Source organism: Pseudochaenichthys georgianus, chromosome 6 (genome assembly GCF_902827115.2).
Source record: "Pseudochaenichthys georgianus chromosome 6, fPseGeo1.2, whole genome shotgun sequence".
NCBI classification, from domain to species: Eukaryota; Metazoa; Chordata; class Actinopteri; order Perciformes; family Channichthyidae; genus Pseudochaenichthys; species Pseudochaenichthys georgianus.
In genome coordinates this window covers 13649746-13675050 of record NC_047508.1, presented here as the reverse complement: position 1 = coordinate 13675050, position 25305 = coordinate 13649746, and the positions used below count along the sequence as shown (strand labels likewise).

General features: G+C 41.2%; 2 protein-coding genes across 2 annotated transcripts in view; both read right to left on the bottom strand.

The window, feature by feature from the left end:
• Positions 1-170: 170 nt before the first annotated feature.
• zpd (zona pellucida glycoprotein d) lies at positions 171-3536 on the bottom strand. The gene is made up of 10 exons (XM_034085855.1): positions 3395-3536; positions 3136-3187; positions 2947-3054; positions 2014-2222; positions 1730-1887; positions 1381-1495; positions 1025-1152; positions 739-922; positions 479-584; positions 171-343 (listed from the first exon to the last, which is right to left on the bottom strand). The coding sequence occupies exons 1-10, from the start codon at positions 3413-3415 to the stop codon at positions 222-224; spliced, it is 1203 nt and encodes a 400-aa protein (XP_033941746.1). The 5' UTR covers positions 3416-3536; the 3' UTR covers positions 171-221.
• A 3994-nt stretch (positions 3537-7530) lies between these two features.
• Positions 7531-25305, bottom strand: part of nup93 (nucleoporin 93) — a 35975-nt gene continuing 18200 nt past the window's right edge. Inside the window, exons 4-22 of the mRNA XM_034085917.2 lie at positions 20194-20256; positions 18467-18595; positions 17162-17236; positions 16025-16117; positions 15772-15911; positions 15529-15661; positions 15273-15430; positions 15025-15190; positions 14735-14828; positions 11944-12135; positions 11726-11852; positions 11479-11551; positions 10065-10109; positions 9271-9387; positions 8890-9008; positions 8686-8803; positions 8490-8573; positions 8270-8398; positions 7531-7897 (exon numbers count right to left, since the gene is read on the bottom strand). Coding sequence (XP_033941808.1) covers positions 7787-7897; positions 8270-8398; positions 8490-8573; positions 8686-8803; positions 8890-9008; positions 9271-9387; positions 10065-10109; positions 11479-11551; positions 11726-11852; positions 11944-12135; positions 14735-14828; positions 15025-15190; positions 15273-15430; positions 15529-15661; positions 15772-15911; positions 16025-16117; positions 17162-17236; positions 18467-18595; positions 20194-20256 — 2166 coding nt within the window. The 3' untranslated portion in view covers positions 7531-7786. The remainder of the gene's footprint in view (positions 7898-8269; positions 8399-8489; positions 8574-8685; positions 8804-8889; positions 9009-9270; positions 9388-10064; positions 10110-11478; positions 11552-11725; positions 11853-11943; positions 12136-14734; positions 14829-15024; positions 15191-15272; positions 15431-15528; positions 15662-15771; positions 15912-16024; positions 16118-17161; positions 17237-18466; positions 18596-20193; positions 20257-25305) is intronic.

Genomic DNA, 25305 nt, shown 5'->3' with positions numbered 1-25305 from the left:
TGAAGCATTCCTCCTCCGGAATTTCTCAAAGTGAAATTCAACTAGTTCAACCTTTTTGCATCCATATTTTTATTCAATGTTAATTTGCTGTTGAAAGTAAAAGGTCAGTCGCCCTCCTGAACACTACTTTAGCTTTGGAAATCTTATCAGGAGATAAAGAAAAATAGATATGGTTTCTTTTGAAAGTTTTATTGAAGCTGCCAACAGCAGCATTGTTGTTGTCAGTGCTCCTCAGTTTGTGCAAGCCTCCTGCTGCCTGCTTTGGCCACGGTGATGAGGATGATGAGGAAGAAGCCAACCGTCCAGACAGCGGCTACAGGAAGCACCACCGTCATCGGTACGCCTGAAACAAACAGCAAACAGATAAATGTGGTATCCACTGCAGTTAAGTGTATGCAGTTAAGTGTATATATATATATATATATATATATATATATTCTAATGAGGTCTACAGAGAGAGCAGAGATAGTTTGATTACTAGATTGCGCTCCGTCTGGCATTTCAATCCGGATGGGTCCATACGACAGGAGGCCCAGGGCGGGGTCTGCTCTCACCGCTTCTCTCTTAGCGATCGATTTACAGTTCTGTAAACAAAAACAAGAAACAAAAAAGAGACCTAACAGGTAGCCAAATGGGAAAATATGTTCATTTTCTTCGAGGTGTAACACATGAGGCCTAAGGGTTTCGGCTTCTTGGTACCAGGTAACAGATCCAAGTAATTAAATGGAGTGAGCTCACAGGTGTGCAGGACACGAGGTCGTCTGGTTCACACAGCTGGACAGTGCAGTGCAGATAGAGGTCGTGTGGTGTGGATGTGAAGCGAAACATGTCGAAGCTGTAGCGAACAGTAGAACTTTCTCCGTTACGGCCAGGCTGTCCCGTGCTCCCGTTTAGAAAGACAACAGTTTGGTCATTCACACACCTGAATAAAGAGATGGGAAGAAGGAGTAGGAATGGGTGGAGTGGGGCTCATATTTAAAAATGAAAGGGAGACAAACTGTTGATATTGGAGAGCTGCTCTGACCCGTTCATAAGCAGCGTGTGAACCAGGCCCTCTGCAGATCTAGGCTGGGAGGACTGTGTGGCCCAGCACTCATTGATCCGGAGCCGGAAGAAATCTGCAGGCTTGGTGACCCTCACCTCCACATACACCTGGACACAGTCATTTAAAAGTCACACTAAAGCCATCACCGACATGAATTCTCAAAATTGTGTTTGAATATGATTTAACACGACAAATATGTGTGGCTTTTAAATTGTTCAACCATTTTGCTGTGTTTATGAATATGGAAAGCATTTTGGCAATAGGGTTGTTAGGGCATTAAAGCATACAGTCAATTCAATCTAGCTAAAGCCTTGGATTTAAAAATGTACCCATACCTTGTCTCTGAGCTCGATGGTGGGGGAACTGCTGTAGGCCTTAGAGTAGGACTGGTCTGTGTACAGCATCAGCTCTATTGTGGCATCAAGTTCATCTACACGTATCACTGCCTCACTGCCATGTACACAGAAGAGGCAAGAAAACAAAAAAGAGAGTTTGGGGACCAAGTGCAAAACGCAATTCCACTATGTATTAAATATTATTTTTTTCCATTTTTTTTTTTTATTAGAAACCACAGAACCATGCACTTGAACAGAGACGATTCCCTTCCTTATATTTGTACCTACATTAACTGAAACTGTTGGTGGACTGGTGCAACCTGTAAGCATTTCTATTCAACATCCTTACCTGGACAAGGGGACGACCGGGAAAGGTAGGCTGACTCTCCTGATGTATGGATAGATGCATTTGTAATCAATCTTAATGACTGGATTTCTGATGATGTTTCCAGTAACCTGAGGATCTGACAGTAGACTCAGGGAATAGGAGATGTGAGTAAAGTTTTTCTGTAAGAAGGGGGGGAAAAAAGCATCAAATGCAACATTGTGAGGGAGAAATACTAACATATTTTTTCTACTGAACAAGGAAAATAAAGTGTAAGGCATGTAATGTAAATAATGCTTGAGGTGTACCTCCAGCTGCTTGCCTCCACAGGCTAGATATTTCTCTTTAGTTGTCCGGGACATGTAGTACGGCACACCATGGATGACTTCTCTCTGAGCACGGCAAGATGTGTTGGACAAGTGCAGGGACTCCAGTGGCACGTTGTGGTACATGAAGAAATCCTCTAATGCTCTGACTGTTATGTAGTCCCTGCCACACATTACTTGTATGTGTGCATCTGTAAAACGTAAGGTTATTAGGTATGCAAGGCAGGTGGCAGCATGAGATTCACAGGAGGACACATGCACTGTTAACTATACAAACACATTAAGTATGTTAAGTGTTTATTTGTTTCCATCTGTCTTGATTGCAACAACTTATGAGCCTAACAGCCATAGCATAACTCTGTCATTTACAGTACAGCTAAGGCGTCTATTCTGCTTATGTACTTTTATTCAAGTTGTATGGACAGAACAAATGTTCCTTTGCAGGCAATTGAACAACATGTGTACAAATCTACAAAAACTGTTTATATATTTGGTGTAAATGATTACTCCGCCTGTGAAAACGATTGCAAAATATCTTCCTGCCTTTAAAAAAAAGTACCCTGAAATAATTAGAGTAACATTTAACAAAGTAATTTCTTGGACTTGGTGCCTAATGAAAAGTTGCAAATTGGGGCAAGGATTTTGAAATGTTGGCAATTACCAGACAGACAGTGTCTCGCAAAAGTATGCTATTGTGGGAAATGTAGAATCCAATGTTTCTGGACAAGGACCCTTGCTAATGAATAAAACGTTATTGGTTTTATTAAAAGATATTTGCCTTAACTTTAAGTGTAATAGGCCTCCTAAATATTTAAAGGTGCTAAATTAGGAACTGTAAGAGCCCCTTCTGTAAAAGAAAATACATTATTTTAGGCAGAGTGAATTGTAAAAAGAAATGAATAGGAATGTGCCTACCTTTGTCACATTGGTCGCCATAATATCCAAGCGCACATTTGCAGCTTCTTTGGTCTTCAGACAGAACACACCTCGTGGGGTCCGTGCAATGCTCTACGCTGCACCTTCCTATACAATTAACAAACATAACTTTATACTTCGACAAGCAACATAACTTGATATTTTTATTATACAAGTAGACACCCTTACCCTGAACAAGATGATGCGTGCACCCAATGAGTAGCACGAGGACCACGCTCAGCTGGTTTGAAGAAAAAACATTTCCACTGTAACTGTTAATTTATTTATGTATGTCTAGCTAGGCTAAGATAGGCTACGTTATCACTTTAGCCTGACGCTACAAACACGTTTAGCTTTGTTTTCTTACATGAAGTATTACAACTCAACATTTGTATCCACATGTAACCGGTCTGGTTTGACGCCACATGTGGTCTCTACACACACTCACCTTCAAGCCGACGAGGATCATTTATGTTGTGTTTTTGGGTAAAAAATATATTTGAATATAAATGCGATATATATATATATTTTGTTTGTCAAAGGGAAGCGCTCCTCTGTTGTCTTCGTTGTCAACACCAGCTGCTCTCTAATTAAGAACACCTGTCGATGTTAGGTCTGCGATTCTGCTATTTATAGGCTATGTTCATTGGTCAATATAAAGTATTTCAGCAATATCTAAAACCAGTTACATTTACTTAGGTACTTGTACATTGCTTGAGTATTTTCAAATTAGGTTATTTTATATTTGTCTTGGCAAATGTTTAACTTTTTACATAACATATTTAGTCACTAGTTACTTTGCACATTTTGGTTATTAATACAAAATATAAATCAACACACATTATAATATAATATTAAAGTTTAAGCTACTCTGAAGTGTATACAGTAATTCCAATTAACCCCACCTTTAGCAAGTGCAACATTAAATTGTTGAACACATAAATGCACACATATCTTTGATAAAATGGCCATTTTGCATAACGAGTACATTTACTTTTGGTACTTCAAGTATTTTTTAGTGTTAATATTGTTTTTACTTTAGTACAATTATGATTGCAGGACTTGTAACTGAGTATTTTTACACTGTAGAATTAATCCTTTTACTTACGTAAATAATCTGAGTATGTCTTCCACCTCTGTCTGAAACAGAAACCCCCACAGACCTCTGCACTGTGCACTTACCAAACATTAGTTTTAGACACACAATGCTGATATTTTCCTGTAGATGTCACTACTGGCCAAAGTGGTTTAGTAATTTGGAAAGTTTACCCCCTTACTACTTCAGTATGTGAAATAGCACTACAATTAAAAAGGAATTATGAATCTTACATGCAAAGATGGGAGAAGTACTCAGATCTTGTACTTGAGTAAAAGTAGAAGTACCAGAATGTAGGAATACTCTGTTAGAAATAAAAGTCCTGGATTTAAAATGTTCCTCAAGTAAAAGTACAAAAGTATTGGCATCAAAATGTACTTATTATGCAAATGTTCCATTTCAGAATAATATATATGTTTTGATTATATTTATTGATGCAGTAAAGCATTATCAAAGCTGGTAAAGGTGAAGCTAGTTTTAATGACTTAGAAGTACAAAGTAGCATAAAATGGAAATAGTCGAGCAAAGTACAAGAATTTCAAAATTGTACTTACTGTAAGTACAGTACCTTGGTGAATGTACTTAGTTACTTTCCACCTCTAATTACATGTCCACTACACCTCAAACTAAATGTCTGTATTGGGGAATCTCTAAGATAACTTATTTTTGGATAGAACATTTACTAAAGGGAGTTGGAATACATAAATAAAACCTTTTTTTAGGGTCAGCAGGTCAAACAGTGTGGGACTGTCTGGGTGTCTTTAGGGAAAGCCATAAATGGGTCACTGTATTTCCTACAGTGCCAACTCGGCACACCCGGAATCCACAGTCCATATTCGCAGACATCATGAGGCAGGCCACTTTCCTTTTTGGGTGCAGGCCATCTGTCTTTGATAGGACAGATCAAAGCCAGAATTCTTTTTTTGTCAAGGGAGACACCATGATGGATGAGGCAGGTTTGCAGCAGATCATATGACCTGAGATAATACAGTGTGTTGTATCGGTTTCTTTTCTATTAGTGCTGGCTTCACCAAATCCTCATTCTCTGATAGATCCTTCATGGTAAACAAATATAAAATGGTCTACAAATATTCAGATGGGATAAATTACACAAAGGATGAAGAAACGGTTACAAATGGCTGCCTATAAAAACAATCTATTCTTAGTTCAGAAGCATCCCATTATCCACAACATTGAGCAGGGTGTGTGTTCATACACCTCGAGACTCCCATCTCTGCGGAGTGGATTTCATTAGCATATCAAACAGTTCAATCACTGCATTGAAACCTCACAACACATCTTGAAAGCTTTAGTTTACTGATCATACTTTTCTACTTCTTTTGCTGCCTAGTTTGTCTTTGAAGTTGAAATAAGCTCTTAATGATCATCTTAAAGCACCTCACAACGGCAAACAGCAACACAACAGAATCGTCAGAGAAAATTGTTAATATTTATTAACAAAGCAAAACAGATTCAACAAGTTTAGGAAGGTTTATAAAAAAGTCAGTGTTTAAATGAATGTAACTTCGTTTTGTCTCCTAACTGAAAGTATGTATCTTGATTGAACACATAATAGTTATTATATCTGAGGGAATGAGCGAAATAATAATGATATGACCATATAATCAGGAGTAAATATAATCCTACAAATATAAAGAACATCACAGTTAAACTCGTTTTAAATGCACCCTGTGTGCATTTGGTGCTGGACTAATACTTCAGACTTGATTTGTACTGGCCCCCTCAGCAGCATCATGTGGGATTCTTCGTCTCGTCGTCAGTGGTGCGGTGCCACCCTGGTGTTGTGAAATAGCCGGGTTTTAGGAGGTGTCTGTCATCGGCCTGATTCACAACACCAGCTGCAGCACACACACCTGAGAGGCAGGCAGGGCTTCTGCTGCTGGATGAAAAACACACACACACACACACGGCAGGCAGTACAACAAGTGGGGATGCATTTATCGAGTTCTTCCTTTGAATAACTGATAATCGTGCTTCTTGTGACCATTACGATAAGACTATTAAAAGTATAATCTCACATAGTTTTGGGAATTGCATTTGTGTTGTCTCCCTCTGGTAGTGTATAGATACCTAGCTTTTAAAGTGATTAAAGCAATGTTGTTGTATATTAACAACAGATCATTTGTCAGCTATAATTTCATTATTGGAATATTATATAATGAATATTGATTCCCAGAGAATACTGCATCCCTGACAAAAAACATTGGAAGAGGCATCATTTTCCGGAGTGTGCAGCACACTTGATCAACAAATGCTGACAGTAAAAGCATCTAATAATAGCGACATAATCAGCATCTCACTTTAGTTTCGGACAGCAACTAGGATGTCGTTTATGTGCCAGGGGATTTTTTGATTGTGGGGCATAATATGAAGTGTTGCAGGGGCAGTGCTGCGTCTCTGCTCGCAGCATTGGAAAGCAGTTCAACAGCACGGGTGCCATAGTGCTTGGCTCAGCTTGGTCTGTGGCCGTGGATGAACCTCACGTCTCTGTGCAGTTATGTGGAGCAGCCAAGACAGAATGAGCCTCCATCTGTGTTCTCTCAGGCCAGACTGAAGGACAGAGTGAGGGCCACACATTTAACAGAAGGGACGACGGGTGATTGTTTCTGAAGATTTGCATGTGCTTGGGGGCTTGCAAACACCAGCCAAACGATAGCTTAATGTCTTCTGTTGCTAGATATTTATTGGGCGTTTAGATTCCAAAGGGTGTTAGGTAGTTACTATGGTGCTCTGTAAGGTTGCTAGGGCCTTTTCTTCAAGCGAGACATTTGAGGCCAAATTAACCATGACCCGTAAGTCTAGCAAACTTAAAAAAAAAAAAAGGAGGAATAGCATTTTTCACACATTTGCAATATCCTCAACAGGAAAATACGTAGCGCCAAAATGGAAGGACAATCCATCAAAACAATAATAATAAAACAGGCAGCTTTTCTTAAAGAAAACGTAAGAACCAGCACACTACAACTTTTTTTCGTCAAATATTCTGAAACCTAATGATCTATCAAGAGAAAAAGTGTCCTTTCCTTTACCCACCCCTCTGATACAGAGACAGACCTGAAGCCGGGGGACAGGAGTGTCACAGATACTGAGAGCAGTCCTCGGAAACAAGGACAGCCTGCAACTCTCAGGACCAGGAAGACGCTGACATGCTCCATTTTAATTAGAAAGTATCTATATCTGAAAATCCTCCATCATTGCTCCACTCCATGGATAGATGACGACAATGATAGAGTTCGCTCTGTACCGAGCCCAATGTTATTAATGCAAATGTTGTCACTATAACATTTATATTATAACTGTCCAATTTGAAGGGCAAATGGATTACAGATGAACAAGATGACAGTCTGGCACATGAAACAATGGGGGGTTTTTAACTGAGGGAAATTAATTATAAAACTGAGGCAAAATGAGAAAAAAAGGAAACGTAATGAACATTTAGTGGTTTCAAATGAAAAGACAACTGAAAGTAAACTTGTTTTTTTTATTCCAAATCAACAAACATACAAATGTTAAACAACAAAACTGAAAAAAAGGAATAAAGAACAAAAAGAGGGGTGATATAAGGATGTATCTTTAAAAAAACAAACGATGATGAAATTATTTTATACAAAAGAAAACGGTAAATGGAAAAGTGATTGTGACTGTCTGCAAAAACCTTTCTCTTTGTAGCTCTGAATGTGTGTGAGTGTGAGAGCGTGTGTGAGTGTGTGTGTTGATGTTGCATCAGTTCATCAGTAGTTCCATCTGCACCAGTCTTGCGTTGGTGTCCCCGGCCATGTTGTAGGGGATCATACCAGCAAAGGTGATCAGGGCTCTGGCCTGGTTGCGCAGTTGCTGTATGCAGAAAGAGAAGCAGGAGGAGGTCAAAGAAGAAGAAGAACAAAGACATACAGGGTTAAACTACTTCTTCTGTTTTGTGAATAAAAAAAACCCAATATGATTGACGTTTGAATTTATAAAACAGTAGCACATTTTCTTTAAGAATAGCAATGAAAATTATATTTTTTAATTAACATTCTCCATTTTTTGTTACAGTTTTTAAAGAAGAACATTAAAATGATTCTTAGCAAGAAGATATTTCTGTTTATGTCATGGTAAGAGGTTATATTGCAATTTTTTAATTCCAAAGTATCAATGTGAGTAAGGACCTTGCAAATACAGTTTCTACCATGCTCTGATTTACTATACATCTCCTTCATGCCTCACCATGTCTCTGTCCTCTGCGTTCCTCTGGGGTCGCCCTGGTGTGCCCGCTGGCGCCCCCTTCAGGCGTTTGTGCTGCGTAAACAGGATGTTCATGGTGGCTAACAGCACCTCAGACAGGTTGTGGCGCACCTGAGGGACATAAGACATTTTTAGAAAGAGTAAAAGGAGAATGCTGTGTATTGGGAAAAGGCTGGAGAGTGTGCAGAGATCTTCAAGTCACCTCATCACTGAAGTTCCTGAAAGCAGCCACTCGCTCCTCCACACTGTCCTGACTGAGAGGAAGAAGCTTTAACCGCTCCATCACCTGAGAGAGAAACAGAGGAGATCATGAGTCCATCACTCCATCAGTCCAATAGATCATGGTGTCACAAAGTATGTAAGATGGTACTTTAGGGGAAGTGTTGGGTTGCACTCACATCGTAGGCCCGGTCCACGTGTCCTGCGTGGTACTCATCGAAGAACGTTGTCAGGTCTAACAGCAGGTAGAAAGTACTATCCACAGACTTGTCTCCTGATACGCCCTGAGAGCGGTACCTGCAGAGGAAACACAACATATTCAGTTTTTATATAATGCTATTAGTTCAGATTTAAACCAGTGCATTGTATGCATGTGCGCTAACCTCTCAGCTATAGCCACTGCGGTGTTTTTTAGCCTCTCCTTGTTGGACTGAGGAGCGCTGACCTGAGCAATGACCGGACTCAGCAGCCTGTTCATCAACTCCAATACCTTATCTGGGTTCTACACGGAGACAGGAGGAAGGAGCCGTGAGCCGTTTGGAAAACCCAACACAATTAGCACCCTCTAACCGTCAAACACTAGTCAATGTCACCTGCCAAAAAACAGTGGTTATTTATTAAGTGGCTGGAAAAACATTAACCTTCAGCAGCCATCTTGCAGGCATTTATAATGTGTAACATAATCATTAAATAACAATAAATGAATGGAAGGAATAAAGAGTGTAGAGAACAGATGCAGAGGTCACAGAGAAAGACGTGCTCACCTTGGCCAGCTCGTACAGTTTGACCCCCTCCTCAAACAGACCCTTGTTCTCGGCCTCGAGAGCCACTTTACTGATGATGGCTCTGGTGTCCCCGGCAAACTTATCTATCACTCCAGGCTACAGGGGAGGAGGAGGAGGAGGAGGAGGAGGAGGAGGAGGAGGAGGAGGAGGAGGAGGAGGAGGAGGAGGAGGAGGGGGAGGGGGAGGGGATCAGAGTGAGATTAGGCATGGACAGTTCTAATGATAAAGCAGAGAGTAACTATCATCGGTCTGACTCTGACTCCAAATGCTAATGACTGAGGTGTCAACAACATATAGACATCTGATTTACTGCAAGAGTCAACATTGTTCTTTATTTCAACATTGATGCCGACTCGTTTCTTTTGTGGATTGATCTTAGTGCCACATTAACTGTATTATACTAAATGTTGGGGTTGCCTTCATAATACCCATTGGTAGTGTTGTGCACCCTAAACTTAGGATCACAAACTGTGGAATACAAATAACCAGCGTAACCCTTGAGCAGTCAGTGTGTAGCTGACGGAGTGACCAGGCCCTCGAGTGCCGAGCACAGTACTGGAGGCACAGTGAAGAAACGTAGGAAGTGAAAGAGAGCTCCAATAAAGAGCTTTTTAATCCAGGACAGTGGAATACAGAAGGACCACCGTCTACCTCGGACTGACTGAACGGCCCCACACAGAGCAGGGACAAAGAGAGGAGACATGTGAACGTGTGTTTAAGAAACACGACCACAGAGATGATGGAGGGAGGTGGAGAGAACACAATGGACCCACCTTTCTGCTGCCGTCCTTTTCTAACCTCCCCAACAGCATGTCAAACTGTAGAAGAAGAAATCAAAAAGTTATTTACTGCAACACCAGAAACACATTTATGACAACAACTACAACCCTATAATACATTCTACATTGTGAAGCTCATCACATTCAGTCTCTTTTCTGAAATGCATTATAATAAAAGGCTTTTCCAGTTAGTTATATTTAGTACACTTATATTTTGAATTCTAAGAAACAAAACATCCTTCTCCACCATCTACCGAGGGAAAGGTTTTAGAATGTGTTGCTGTAAAACTCTTTGTTTTCAAATTAATCAAACTGTGCAACAAATACTGTTCTTCTTGGGGTAAAAACCATATTTGTGTTCCCACCCCAAAGTAACTGAAGTATTGGATTGATCGGGAACAAAGAAAAACATTCAAATGGATATCTGCTCTGACCTTGTTAAAGGAACAAGGCTCCATAATGGATCTACTGACAGTTACATCAGCTGACCCATCGTCTAGTGCAGTGGTTCCCAACCTGGAGGGTGCAGGGGGGGCGCCAGGCCTCACATGGTTTGAGGCCAAATATTATATTTAGATTTTTTATTTAATTTTTTTACATATAATTGTAAAGCAATACATGATTGTCACTAAAAGCCTTGTCTCTACATTACAATAAAATATCCCAAATAATTGATTAATTAATTTGAATAACAATTCAAGTTAGTAGCTATTAAAGGCATACAAAGACAGAAATGTATAATTCTTTCTTTAATAGAAATGTTTCTTCTGCCCGTAAAGTGTCCAAACCAGGCTTTTCTGGATAAGCGCATTTTTAAAACATAGTCATCGTCCATGCCGGTTTCAGTTGGATTATTTGTCACAGTTGCTCCGATCAGATCGGTCTCCTCCGTTTTGTGGATTATTTACGACTTTTGAATCCACATAAACACATCGGCAAAATCCGGCTTACTTTGAGAATGTGTTTTAAACAGTTTAATCCCTTTGTGAATTGTTTCCACTTGCTCCGTCCTTTAATTTCTTCATACAGCGGGAATCCAAATGAATTAATCCTGAGTCCAATAGCCATCAAAGTCACTCCAATAGTGCTCCTTAATTACGCTTTCATCGTCCTTTAACACAATACTTCACATTCATCCAGTTTGAGACAGTAGTTGTAGCATTTTTGAGACTTTTAAACTCTAATTACCGCTGTTGTGTGTGTGTGTGTGTGTGTGTGTGTGTGTGTGTGTGTGTGTGTGTGTGTGTGTGTGTGTGTGTGTGTGTGTGTGGGGCGCAACTTCCAACAGGAGTCATTTGGGGGGGCCCTCACTGGTCTAGTGGGCACCTGTGTATCAGTTACACATTACCTGTGTTGCAATCGGCACAAGTATAGGCCAGAAGGTCTCCGTGTTAATGTGGTCACTCACCTCTCGACTCTCAATAACCAGTTCACTGACACATCGCATGAACATGTTTTCTCCCTGGGTGTCCTTCTCATTGCTGCAGAGAGAAAAAGAATAAGAATTGGAGACCGAGGCATCGTCGTGAACATCACTAGATAGCAATAGCCGAGTCATATCTGACTCACATCTCTTAGAGAACCACCTTACCAATTATCTTTATAAAATAGGGGAGAAATAGACGGTGTCCATGTACGAGTGTGGGCGCACTTACCGTAAGAAGTAGAAGTACTGCAGGGCTTCCCGAGGGTCAGTGGACTCAAACTTGCGGGTGTACAGCATGAGCAGACGGATGAAGTTCAGGCGGCGAACCATGGGAGGGTCTCCGTGCTCCTGGCTCACTGCAGAGAAAAGGTAATCACATTTTGCTTAATTAAAATGTATGTCTCAAGTGTCTGCACCCCCCTACAGAAAGACGCTGGTTACACTCACACAGCTGAGCGCTCTGGCCAGACGACTTCAGCAGCAGCCGCAGCTCGTACAGCACCAGCGCCACGTGCACAGCATGACTCCGGAGCCTCTCGGCGCGGAACAAGAAGGCCACGGCCGCCTCGAACTGAGCCGTCAGGAACAACACCTGGAAATACAGGAAGGGCTGCTGGCTGGCGGAGAAATGAGACTCTCCTGTTGGACACAAGATAAGAGAAAGGGGGTTAGGTTGGATATCAGTCTAAGTGTGGAAGTGTTTCAGCATTACTGAAACGTCAGATTTGTCCACATTTACTCTGAGAAAAGTACCTGGTAATTTTTGTGGAGTAAAAACACTGAAGACCACTGATTGATCTACTAATCATAAGGAGCCACAATTATTTACTTGAGTTGAAAAAATGGCAGCCTGAAATACTCCAAGTGGCTAGCGTAGTGTTGACAATGATGGAAATGTCAAGGCTGTTTCAAGAGCTGTCGTTCTTGCTTTTGACTGACAATCTGGAACTATCTGTAGTTGAAAATGAAATGAAGAAACAGACCATCCCATTGTCTAATTAAGTTAAGTCATGTCAAGCCAAACTCTCCAGCGGAAATGAGGCATAGGACCACCAAGGGCAACGGTGAGACAATGATTTTGATTGTTTCATTTAATCATGAGGAAAAAAGGAACTGGTAATGGGAAAAAGGACAACACTTCCATTCTTCAACACATTTTCTATTAATTTGAGAACGTTCACAAGATGACATCAAAGTGTTTTTGGGGCATTTAAAAAAAGAAAGAAGGACAATCCAGAGGTGACCGGAACTAGAGTTCGTACACTCCGGCAGAGAGGAGGGACCTGTCAATCAAACAGTCTGTACAGAAAGGCTGTTGAATCAAGAATAATAATGATGTCTGTTTGATACAAAAGGAATTGATGACTGTCTGACGCTTCATATAGAAACTCTCTCAATTGCCCTTATTTAAATTATTTTATTATAATACCAATTTAACTCCAGGTCCATAAATGCCAGCTCAGCTGTTGACAGTTGCTACGGCAACTAACATGTGAGAAATTGAAAACATTCTGTCAAGCGCAGGTACTTAGTCATCAAGTTTACTTTTTTAATTATAATCCTTAATCCTCTCGCTGGCAGAAAGTTTGAGTAGAGCAGGGTGGACCATGTCAGCCGTTTCATAGCCTTATCTCAGACTTACAGCACTTTAGTTCAAAAAGGGAAAGCGCATGAGAGAAGGAGAGAGGGAGGGAGCGATGAAGAGGAGAAAAAGGACGAAGGAAGAGAGATAAGAGTGTGGGGGAGGGCGGCAACGGGTTGCGCAAACAAGAAATGAGAAAGAACAAATGCAAAGGAGAAGAGAACAGGAGCAAGAGGATGGAAATCTGTGGGAGGAAAGAGAGGGAACGGGTGGAAGGAGAAAAGAGGAGGACAGAGACGCGTGAGTGAGCGAAGAACGGAGAAGCAGAACAGACGAGGCTGGAGAGCTCTGGCAGTATGTGAGAGAAATGAAGAGAGGCTTTGGGCTTGACGCCCCGCTGTGAGGCAAGATGGAGGACAACAAGGAACACTGCCAGACATGAGCGAAAACAGAATGAGGCCCGAGGCTGTCCTTCCCAACGAGCACAGGGAGCGAGGCGGGGCAGACGGGAGAGGAGAGCAGCCTTATCAGAACGGAGCAGGGCCGGCGTGTGGAGAAGGAAACACCCAGGGGAGAAAAGGGTGCTTTCTCAGTCTGTGGGAGGGAAGGCCTAATGCCCGTACCTCGCTTTTGTGTTATGTATCAGGAGGAGGTGGTTGCTTAAGAGGGGAGTTTTATTTTGAAATGTGTTCAAAGTAGGCTCATCATCACTTAGGATGGGAAATGATAACATGCTACCGATGCCATAATCAAATGTGCTTGTCAGTCATTTTTAACGTTTGTTGTATACAGATTATCTCTTATATCTATTGGAGTCTAGAATTATATTTTAAGCCCTTTTATGGCGCGATGTAGACTAGAGCTAGTTTTGCAGCATTAACAAAAGCACTGTTGTCATTTTTCATGTGCAACATCATGAAAGCGTCTGTGGAGAGACTGAAAGTGTGCCCTCTTATCCCCCCTTGTGATCCTCATTGTGATGAGACATCAAGGACACAGCCTTTTTAAAGAGAAATCAGGGGAACAGTGTGAGTCAGCCTGGAGGACGCGCTGTCGGGCGAGAGTTTAAGCTGCAGCTGTTTCTTTCCTGAAGGCGCTTGATAAGCCTTTGGAGAGACGGCGTGGGAGGCGGGCTTTCATTTTCCGCGCAGGCAGCAGGTGACTGGCAGTTGTGGCACTGACAAGTAATTAAACCCTCTTGTCTGAATCACAAGCACAAAAGCTGCGAGAGTGTGTTGCTATTCCTACATGTTGCAGTTTAGACATTTATTCAGACACAAATTCTGGTTAACTTTTTAACAAACTCAAAAGGTTCAGAATTTGCTGCTACTTTTTAGATCAATATTCTGAGCAGACAGGAAACATGTGGTCGACTGATGTAATTTGATTACATCTACCTTCTTTACAGCCAGAGCTGCACAATTTGAACCTGTTCTGGCTCTTTTTAAATATAGGGTAATAAAACCTCAAGAGACATTTCCAAACAATGTTTAGATAAAAGAAAGCATGCACACATCTTTGCCTGTTCTCCCTTTGCAACAGCTTCTCAATGACTATCCAGTGGAAGAGAATGGAAATGGAACAGAGGTAGGTGGGGAGGGTAACGTAAGACATTTTGAATATTTGTAAAGTTTTGACAGAAATGCAGATCCATACCGTAGTCCTCCAGCAGCTGTTTCTGCAGCTGTGGCAGGGTCAGTCTGTCCTGAGAAGAGCTGCTGCCGTCATCATCAAAACACACCTGGTTCAACTGCGGGGACAAAACGCCAGACACAAAGATACAGAACAAGGAAGACTCCTTTTAGGATACAGTGAAACCAAGACAAGTCAAACAAATGCCAATAGGACAGCCCTAGAAATGTTATCGACGATCCTAAACTGGGCCAACTTCTCCTCTGGCAACTGGCTAATGGTTTAGTTTAAATGAAAACAGTGGTATACTGTACCTTCAGCCAGAGGTAGTCTTCCGTCTTGTCGGCCACCTCTCCGTGGTTATCACTGATGTCACATTTCCCGATCAGGCAGTAGACGGCTCTCTTGTAGGGGTCGGCGCTGTTCCTCAGCACTCTGCGGTAGTGCAGGCGAAGCTTGTTCTCTGAAGTCGGGGAGAGGCTGGAGGGAAGAGTCGGAAAGTATGTTGAAGTATAACCTTCCTAACATTTACAAATACACAAAGACAAGGAGGTGTTCTCACCGCCTGTCGGGGCTGGTCATGTACTCCTGGAACCAGGTCTTGAAGTCTCCTAGCTGATGTTGCACTCTGTTCACAACCTGCATGGCTGCATTCAGATCTCCACAGCGCAGACAGTAGTAGATCACGGCCCACACCGGGTGGCCTTCGATCTCACCGTCCTGTTGCACACAAAGTTATTTAGTACAGCGGTGACAAATTGCACGGTCTTAAATCACATTGACCGACTAAAAGAAGAGACATTTATAATCTGCGTCACCTGCATGCCAGGCAGGGGCCCCGGCAGTTTGATGTTGAGGAAGCTGCGGACTAGTTGGTACGTTCCTGGCACTCCTCCTAGTTGGGCCTGATGGAGGTTCCCAAACACGGTTACCATGGTATAGTTTTTATAACTGGAAGAGAGGAGACACACGTATTCAATGAGTTCATCATCACTGAGAGCAGTTTACATTTAAACTAATATCCGTCTAGTGCTAATTCAGATTGACTTAGTCACAGTTACCTGTTCTCCAGGAAGTTGAGCGCCTGGCGTACGAAGGCCATTTGCATTTCAACAGAGATGCGACTTTTGAGCGTGTCTTTGGCGGGAACCAGCAACACATCAGTCATCTGCTTCACCATCAGCCACATGTCTGATACGTTCTGCAACAGTAACATAAATGAGTGCATTAAAAAAAAAAGAACAAGCAAAACGTAGCTATAGGACTTTATCATTAAATGTGAAAAAATAAATGTTTGATAGCAGATGATCTTACCTTGTCATCCAGGCTTTCTGCTACAGAAGCACATAGATCTCCCAGGTTAGGCTGGATGTGACCATTCACTATCTTCTCATTGAAAATGTAAATCTGAAAAAGACAAAAAAGAGGAGGGAAAAAGTTAAAAGACCATAAGCTCGCTAGGTTACTTTAAAAATGTAGTTGTTGTTTAAAACTGTCAATGCACCTACTACTCCATCCCCAGCTATTAAGTCAAAGCTAAACCTATGTCCACCGAGTGAAATGGTTCACGATAAAAAACAAGAAAAAAAGGATGACAATGTTTAGAAGGTCATCGAAGAGGATAACAAAAACTAGACCAATCACGCCGCACGCAATGTGTCGACACATGGTCAAAGGTAAAGCCACATTCAATTCAGATCGGAGAAAAACGCAGAGAGAAGGTCAGAGGGATGACGAGGGACGATAGAGACAGAGTGAGAGAGAATTACCCAGAGTCCCCCTCTTCCACTCAATCAATCAATATGTCTGATCTGCCTCTCCCTGGCTCGCTGTGACCCCATTTCAACTGAACCATCACAAGCAGACTCTTCGACACCATGTTTTCCACTCACTTTAGTCAAATCAAGAGGTGGGTTTTGTCTTTAGATTTAAGTCAATTTAACAGCAAATGTATTCATTAGATTTAACCAAGGCCATCACAGCAGGATATATCATTTCCACGTTTGTTTAACAGTCTGACTGTGTCGGAAACTGTGTCACGGTTCATTATTTTGTTTACCAGAGCACTATTTTTAAATCTTGAACTCAATTCTTTAAATGAGAAAATGTGCACATAAAAAAAAAAGAATAAATAAAGAGGATAATGAGAAGTGGAGGGTTTAAGTTCATGCTGCTTCCTTATTACACACCTTGATGTCACCCTATAACTGCAAGTCTATTTCATTGTAAATGGTGAAATGTTGTCGACTATTTTCTAAATAAAGAATTGCAAAAAATATTGAACTGAGTAGTGGGTAGAATAAAATGAAATAAAAGACATAGCAGTGCGGAGACAAAATACGATGGAAGTTATTTTGTATTTGTTTACCGTTATACTAAATTCAACTCTTCGCCTTCACATAGAGTTTCGATATACTGGACAACAAAATGATCAGACTGGCGCCAACTCACCTGTCGTCCGTACGCCACCTCCACGCTGTCCAGTGCACTTCTTCCTGGAGCGGTCACTTCACTCACAAAGCTGGGCTACAACAAACAGCAATAAAGGGAGAAAGTCAATAAATCATAAATAGAATGTTAAATAAAGCTAGGACCAACAGAAACTGCAATCATTTACCAATTGAACTGTCAATTGTGTCTAACTTGACAATCCCACAGTCTTTCTTGTTTTATGCCCAATGCATGCTGGGATAGGCTGCCACAGGATGAAAGTAGTATACTTCTCTTAGGGAGGAGATACAAATAGAAGGGATAAGTCTCAGATGTTATTTTGGTTAGTTTTGATGAGTGGAGACAGCTCGCACAGTGTCAAGGAATCAGCCTGAGAGATTTGGATTTTCTTTTAAGTAGACATATTCAGTCCAAAAAGTTAAAATATAATTTAGTATAGATGTTTTTTGTGTGTGGGACTAAAATAATTGGAAACAAAATGACACTGCTGCTCAATGAATGTTTTGTACAGAATTAATATATCAATCTTTTCTACGCAATCCACAGCCTAAGTTACTATAACTGAGGAGTACGCTGACACTGTTACAATGGAGCTTTTTAGGAATTTAAATCCTGCAAAATACTAAGAAAAGCCAAAAAAATGCCTTTTGATTATTAGAAAGAAGCAACTGCTGTGGACCTGCATCTCTTTAACTAAACATATTCATTTACTAAAATAGATCTAGTCAAACGTGTATGTGTACCTACTTCGGATGAGCTGATTTACTCATACAAATAAGTCTCGTCAATATACAAAATCCAAGTGAAGCCAAAGAATGTAAACTTCAGCAGCAAGTGTTGCGTGTATTGGAACTTTCCTATTATGTTTAAGGACACATTTGGTCAATATGGCAGGATTTGGGGGGGGAAATGACAAATTGCTATTATATTATCAGATATTGCAAATAAGATATTATTTGCAACATGACTATTTGTGAAACATTATTCACATTATCATTAAAAAATATATTTAAATCATCATTGTTTGATTTTTAAAGAGGATCTGTACCTGACATGGAGATGTTATTAGGTCTGTAGAGTACTGTGTGTAGGCCGCCGGGACTTCTCCACAGCACGTCATTCAGAACCATTTCCCCACAAATGTTGCCTTTACCAAATATTGAACTTACTGGATTTGGATATTGCATGAGTCCAAATAGCTATTTTCATAACTTTTCAATTCATTTTGCAGCCCTAATAATAACGATATATGTTTTGAAGTCTACTCTTTCCTGTTAAAACAGCTCTGCGTTGCGTTTCCTGTACCTCCACATCTTGACTGAAGTCCAGCGCGTCCTCTCCGGCTCCGAGGAGTGTGTGCAGCACTCTCTGCTTCACCTGCTCCCACTGCACCAGCATGGACTCTCGGTGGTACTCTTCAGCCAGCAGGAAGGTCTGAACAAAGCAGGGAACAGGTACTCCGTCACACTCCATGCATAAGTGCACCCAGGTGTCCACATTCTTACATTGTGCATGTTTGAATATAGCATGCATATTAATCACTGAGCTTTATTAAACAGAAATAATACTGCAGCAGTTTTGACTTGAAAGCTGCAGCACTTTTGTAACAAGAGAACAGGACAGTTGAGCACCATGTTAATGATATTAAATTATATCATTAGAGCTACATGCCTCGCCTTAAATATCAAGTGATCAATGTATTTACACGCACACGTTGGCTATATTGGCATCACCATCATCATCATCATCATCATCATCATCATCATAGACATTATAGCGATTGATTTTATGCAAGCATAACTCTGTAGTGGCCATCAACCTCAGGAACTCCCATGCAGCATATTGAAATATAGATGTTCATTATATAAATGGGGCGTATCTCCACATGCACCACATTTAGCAGCAGTCCCTCGTCAAGATTGTACAACTCCACCAGGACGCAGGGCCGTCTATTTCTATACTCCATAGAGACTCAAAGGGAGATAATGGGAACGTGAGATAATTGAATCCCTCCCATCTCCAGCTCAGGGAGACACAAATGTGGACTCAAGCCACCATTTACTTGGTTAACCTGTTCATTGCCCGGATGAGAGTTTCATTTAAACATTGTTGAGTTACTGCAGTCTGTCAAACACTATGATAGAATGAAGACATTGGGTGTACGAAAGAAACATTTGAAGTCATTTAAAAAGAGTATATCAATGCTCACTTTGTGGAACAGAGAGGACTCAACACGGTTATTTTTTTTATGCAAGTTGTCCCATTAAAGCAAATCTCGTTTTCACAATTGCTTACAGTGAAATTGAAGAGATTCTTGTTATAAACATTGTTTAATGAAAACATGAATACAGTCAGTAGTATTGTTATTAGCCCTTTTCCTCTCTCAAATGGTATCTGCCTTAAAAGAACAAATCGGTATCATTTAATTGAGATTATATTCATGTTAGGTAATCGCAGTGAGACCGGAAAACTTAAACTCGACTAAATATGTCACTTAGCAGACCAATAGCCCACATTACAGGTGCTGCAGTCACACAGAAATCTGCAAGGACATCTTTAACACTTTCTTTTTAATCAGTGCATGCATTTGAGTTTTCCACCCTTGCACACAAGTCCCTTTCTTGCCTCTCTCGGGGAGCAGGGGGAGATAATGGGAACGGCAGCTAATTAAACGCAGGGCGTATTAGCTCTGCACATCAGGGAAGCCATTTCAAAACCATCCCCTAAAGGTTTGCACCAGAAGGACAGATGACTATAAAAAAATGTTTTATGTGTTCCTATAGTTTGATGTGCCAATGTTCACACACACTGCAGATCTCATCCGATTTTGTTAAACTCCAAATGAGGCATATAAAGATCCACTAATGTATGTGACTGAAGAGGATACTTCTCCTTTGAAATGTAAACTATTGAACCTGTATAAATGTAAAAAATCCTGAGAAGTTGGTTTTGCAATACTTCCATTAGGGTTTAAATGTTGTCTTAGATTTGGCTTTTGTTACCAAGCAATAAGACACTAGGCAGATACTGACCCTCCGGCGAGACTCCTCGATGGCAGACAGCAGGGCGTTGTCCCTCTCATTCTTCAAGAAGCCCTGTGGATGAGGAAGAGACGAACAGAGGGAGAGACACAGAGAAAAAAAAAGACAGAAACAGAGATATTAGTTCAAACATTGGGGACACAAGTATTAAACTGCATGCAGAGAGTTCTAGGAGGGACAGATACAGACACGTGGTCCGTCATTTCTTTACGGAGAAAGAAGCCGCTTCTCAATTTCCCGTTTTTGTGTTGCCATTACTAGACGTGTTCAGTCAGGATTAGTCAACGTATCGTCACTGTTTAACTGACACATGTAAAGGCAGGCCAGAGAAATGGGCCATTCTGCAATGAGACAGCAGTCAGCCTCCATTTTAAAGTCGTCTCAAGATGGCCGCCCCTGCACGCATACATCCCCGTCCTCTGGTCCTTCCTGTGAACATTCCCATCCCTCTCATCTGATAATAAAACCGCTTATCTCGTACACAGGATCTGAGCTATCCGGTGAGTAAGTGGTACTTGTGTAACAGCTGGAGTGTGCAGGGGAGAACACGACAGCTCTCTTCGGAGGAAAAGTCAGTGAGCGCTGACGTGAATTAAGGGACAGACATCTTGAGGAAGCATCAAAATGGCGGCTGTAATGCACTGGGCTGCTAAGCAAACACAAGGACGGCTCACTGGCAGCTTTAAAATGTGAAACAAATACAAGTTGAGGTAAGAAATCTCCCTTTTCCTGTGCAGAATATCATTATACATGTGTAGCATTTGAATAAAGAAACAGAGACAGCTGTGAATGAGTCAGAGGCCGAGCCAACAAACATCTCTTTATTCAGAAAAACATAGGGCATTTCCTCTCATCAAACTGACGACATGGGATGCTATGTATGAGGAGCTGCAACCAATTAAAGGTCAGCAGGAGGACACATTTCACAACAAAAACAGGGTAAGATTTTAAGGTCAAGCATTAAATATGTTTTTACTGTTTTGAGGAAAAAGTAAAAAACATAAGCCAGGGAAAATGTCACTAAATGTTATGTTCAATGATAAGTAGCACATTCAAAATAGATTTCCCAAAGACCTTGTTAATGTCTTGATGACTTAGTTGTACTGGCCACAAATTATTACTTTTAATAGATTTTAATACTTTTAATTGACTCAATTGTCTAATAATGTTGCAAAATAAACTAACCAAATCCCGATTACAACATAAAAAAGATTGGAACACCAAAAAACGACATTACTTTTAAAAAGAGCCATTTAAAAGATCAGAAAGAAAATCAAGACTGCAATCTAAAGCTGCTTTTGTATGCATTGGATCTTTGGTTATTTTACCAACATTTCTATACTTGCAATATAAAGGGGGCCAAACTGAACACAAAGACATCTCAAAGACATCTCACTGTCTATTATGCCCTGCTTTTGCGTGTATTCATATATACAGCCTAGATTCTTCTGTCAGCTTTGTTGGATTGGAGGTCAATACACCATCTGAGATGTAAAGTAAAACACTGCTGCTCCTCGTTATGAAAGAAAGCCCTGCGATAGGTGGCATCCTTAAGAGTTCATAAAACCATCGGCCTTCTACCTCTGACATAAAAGTCTCTTGCGTTGCTGGAAATCTGTTCCCTTTTTCTGATGAAAACATTTTAATTCATTGATGATATTTTTAGTACCATCTGTCTCTGTGTCTGAAGTATGTAGGATCCTGTTAGCTTGAAGACCTGGTGCGAGACAGACTACTTTCTAGAAGCTGACCGGAGATCAGTCTGCTTTACCGGGATGTTGGGGCTCTTAGCCTGCCTTTGGTTTCCATCTCTCCTCTATTTTCACCTCTCTTTTTGCCCCCCCTTCGTCTCTCCACCTGCTCGTTGCACTGCCTACTTCAGTCTCATCTCCAAGCTCTCAGCCTTCACCTCTGGCTGTCATTGCCTCCCTCTCATCCCTCTGTCCAACGCAAATTGGAAGCAAAATTGGTTCACTGTGAGAATGCATAACTTCTTTAAGACAATGTCAATACCAAAGTAACTGATAATGACTGCATCGAACCAAATTAAAATGGCTGGGCAATTACAATCTTTTAATGTATTAGGCTATTCATGCGCAATCAAGGAAAGAAGACGAGGCGCCAAGAACAGAAGGAAACCATGATGGTGGATACAACTTTGAGCTACATTTTGCTCCAGATAATGGGCCCTAAAATGTTGGGAAAGACAAGAACAAATGTGACCCTACCATACGTCTTTATTTGAGGTCCAAAGCAGAGACTGAGACAAGTTATCAGGGAAGGAAAACATTCCCAATTACACTTTATGTAGTGGGACAAGCGAAAGGTGTAGATTAAACACAACATTAGCTTTTTCCAAGATGCTGACATCAAGGCAGGAATCAGAAGTCTCTTTATGTTTGTGAGGCGTAGTTCACTTGGTTTGCAGTTGCTTTGAATCAAAGTTTAAATCTAAAAAGATGTCTTGGTAAAATGCTACGTACTATTGGAATGTAGGAGGATAAGACGTTGTTTCTCTGTCCTCACCAACCTGCCCGTTTACCTCTCCGCTCCATTCCTCATACCCTTGGTTTCTCTCCGCCCACTCCCTCTCTCTCTTTCTCCATCTAACTTTTTTTCCCAGAAGAGACTGAGAGTAGGTCTATATTTAACCACTCTAAACCAGAGGAGAGCTCAGGTCAATGCTCACTGGAGAGCTGCACTGGAAAAAGAAATATAATTGTTGGCAACAGAGGCTTATGGGATGCATGTACTACAAGATGAGACTGGTAGTCCATTGGATTGGTAATTGGAGACCGTCATCTTCTACAGGAACACACACATTGCACCTTTACAGCACATCGGGCAGCATTGGGTAACTCTGTCTTCAACTGAAGTACAGCAGGAGGCAAAGAATTTTCCATTGCTGTCATTTGGTTTCCTGGTGCCAGCTGCACTTGCACTGCCAATGACTGCGCCTATACAAAATGTGTTGTGCCAAATGTAAACCGACAACTTTGCCAACAGCTGTGGCCAAAATTCCCATTTGTCTGAGATGTCATTGCTCTTCACGTTCACAAAATGAATATATTTTTGACTAAAAATGTTAGCGTTAGGATTTACATAGATGACTTTTTTATACAAAGCGAATGACGTGAACCCCAATAGCATAGAGACACGGGAGACCTTTGGGATTAGGTATTTTGCTAAAGGACTCTTTGACATGTCGATTGCAGGCTGATGAATGAACAAAGAACTACTAAATAGTGATCTGAAATGTTTTTTTCTACTGTTACCAACTTATTATTCCTTCCTTGAGGGATAATGTCCAGTTTTATTCAATTTGAAGACGATTTATTACATAAACTACATATTTCTTGCCTACGTCACAAAGGCTGGACATTTCTATTTGTACTAAAAAGCAGAAAGAACTGGTAAGCATTTCACTAATGCTTTAATTCATCCTTGTATTTGTCTTCAAATGGTTAAAATAAACATAAAATAGCTAAATACGCCATATTAAAAGGGTGCATTATTTTTTAACTGAAGTCATTTCAATCGAAGACTAAGCCAGTCACTTTCAGCAATCAACTCCTTGCTGAGCAATAGGTGTATCTAAAGATGTACATTTTCAGTTGCCCCACCCCGGTGTTATGTATCCTCAGAGATCTGCAGCCAGACAGCCCAGAAACAGGAACAGAGCCACAAAAGAACATTTAATAATTAGACTAATTAGAGGAAAAACTCCAATGCCGTTAAAACACAAAGCGTAGATGTGTTTCTATAACAGATGAACTGGGTTAAGAATGTAGATTCAAGGTCTAGTCTTTCTTTTTTATTGTAAACCAAAGAATGATGACCATATTTTAGAAAATCATATAAAACAGATCCTTTAAAATGTCTGTAATTATTGTGAGCGTGTGTTGTCGAATACGTACGTTAACATGCACGAATGTGCTTAATCTCTGTGCCGGCACACACAGGCCCTGGTTCTACAAGCCTCCAGTCAGGATAGTCACACTGTCTGCGTCTGAATGCCACCTTACTGTACGTTCAGTGTAATTCAGCAGGTCGGATTCTTAAGCCTTGATCTGGTTTATTGCACACTGAAATACGGTGTAGAGATAAATGGTCTCGAGGAATCTAAAGGCTATGTAAGGACACGGTCAAAGAGCGGTTAAAGGGGAAATGAAGGAAGGGAGTCGTCGTGAATATAGTAAGAGTGGTTCTGTCCTCATTTGCCATGAGACAAGAAGCTGGCCAGTGCCCGACTGTGTGTGTGTGGTGTGTGTGTGTGTGTGTTGTGTGTGTGTGTGTGTGTGTGTGTCTGTGTGTGTGTGTGTGTGTGTGTGTGTGTGTTGTGTGTGTGTGTGTGAGAGAAACCACACCCTTTACTTCCTGTGTAATATAAAAACACATATGTAAAGTGCTACAGAACAAATACAATTATGTGTATATATAAGTTTATATATTGAATAAGTACTGTCATTAGTAATCTTTTTGTAACCACCATCATCCTTTCCGTGGGCGCAGCCGCCAATATAGTGTAGCATGATGGGGAAAAGACAGGTGACAAAAAAGTGTCACAGACAAAGCACATGCCTGTCTGTGAGTGTCTGTGTGTAATGTGTGTGCATCATGTGAATAGGTTATACTCACTCATGCTGAACCCCTGCCCTGCCTGACAGATGAGAAGACAGGACGAGACAAAGGATTAGAGTAAAAAATAGTTTTTCTTTTCTTTGTCTTTGCCCAGGGTGTCTGGGCTTTGACAGCTTCGCCTCTCCATCCCTCTGTGTTGCGTTGCCGGGGCGGCAGCAGGACCGCCGGGCTGGGGCGCGTTCCCTGAGCCTCGTCGAACCGCATGGTGTTTCAACTCTCAGGCCTTTTGCCCGTTTCGAAAGCAGGCCAGTGACTCTCCGTGCCGGCGCGCCGAGTGAAAGTGCCACATCAAGACTCACTGGAGTGGTTTTATTGTCGGAGGGCTGTACCAACTGAGGCACACAGACACAGGGGGGATCCACGAGAAGGAGCTATGGATTCATATAGAAAATCTGTTCCCACTATCAGCTGACACCCCCTTCATCAGCACTCATCCTCTCTCTCTCTATCCCTCCTTCACTT

Excerpts from the sequence above, each read along its gene's own strand:
- zpd (XM_034085855.1), bottom strand. The coding sequence starts at position 3,415 with ATGATCCTCGTCGGCTTGAAG. Across the intron at positions 2,223-2,946 it reads TGGCGACCAATGTGACAAAG|ATGCACACATACAAGTAATG; the intron begins GTAGGCACATTC and ends TACGTTTTACAG. Across the intron at positions 923-1,024 it reads CACACGCTGCTTATGAACGG|GTGTGTGAATGACCAAACTG; the intron begins GTCAGAGCAGCT and ends CTCTTTATTCAG.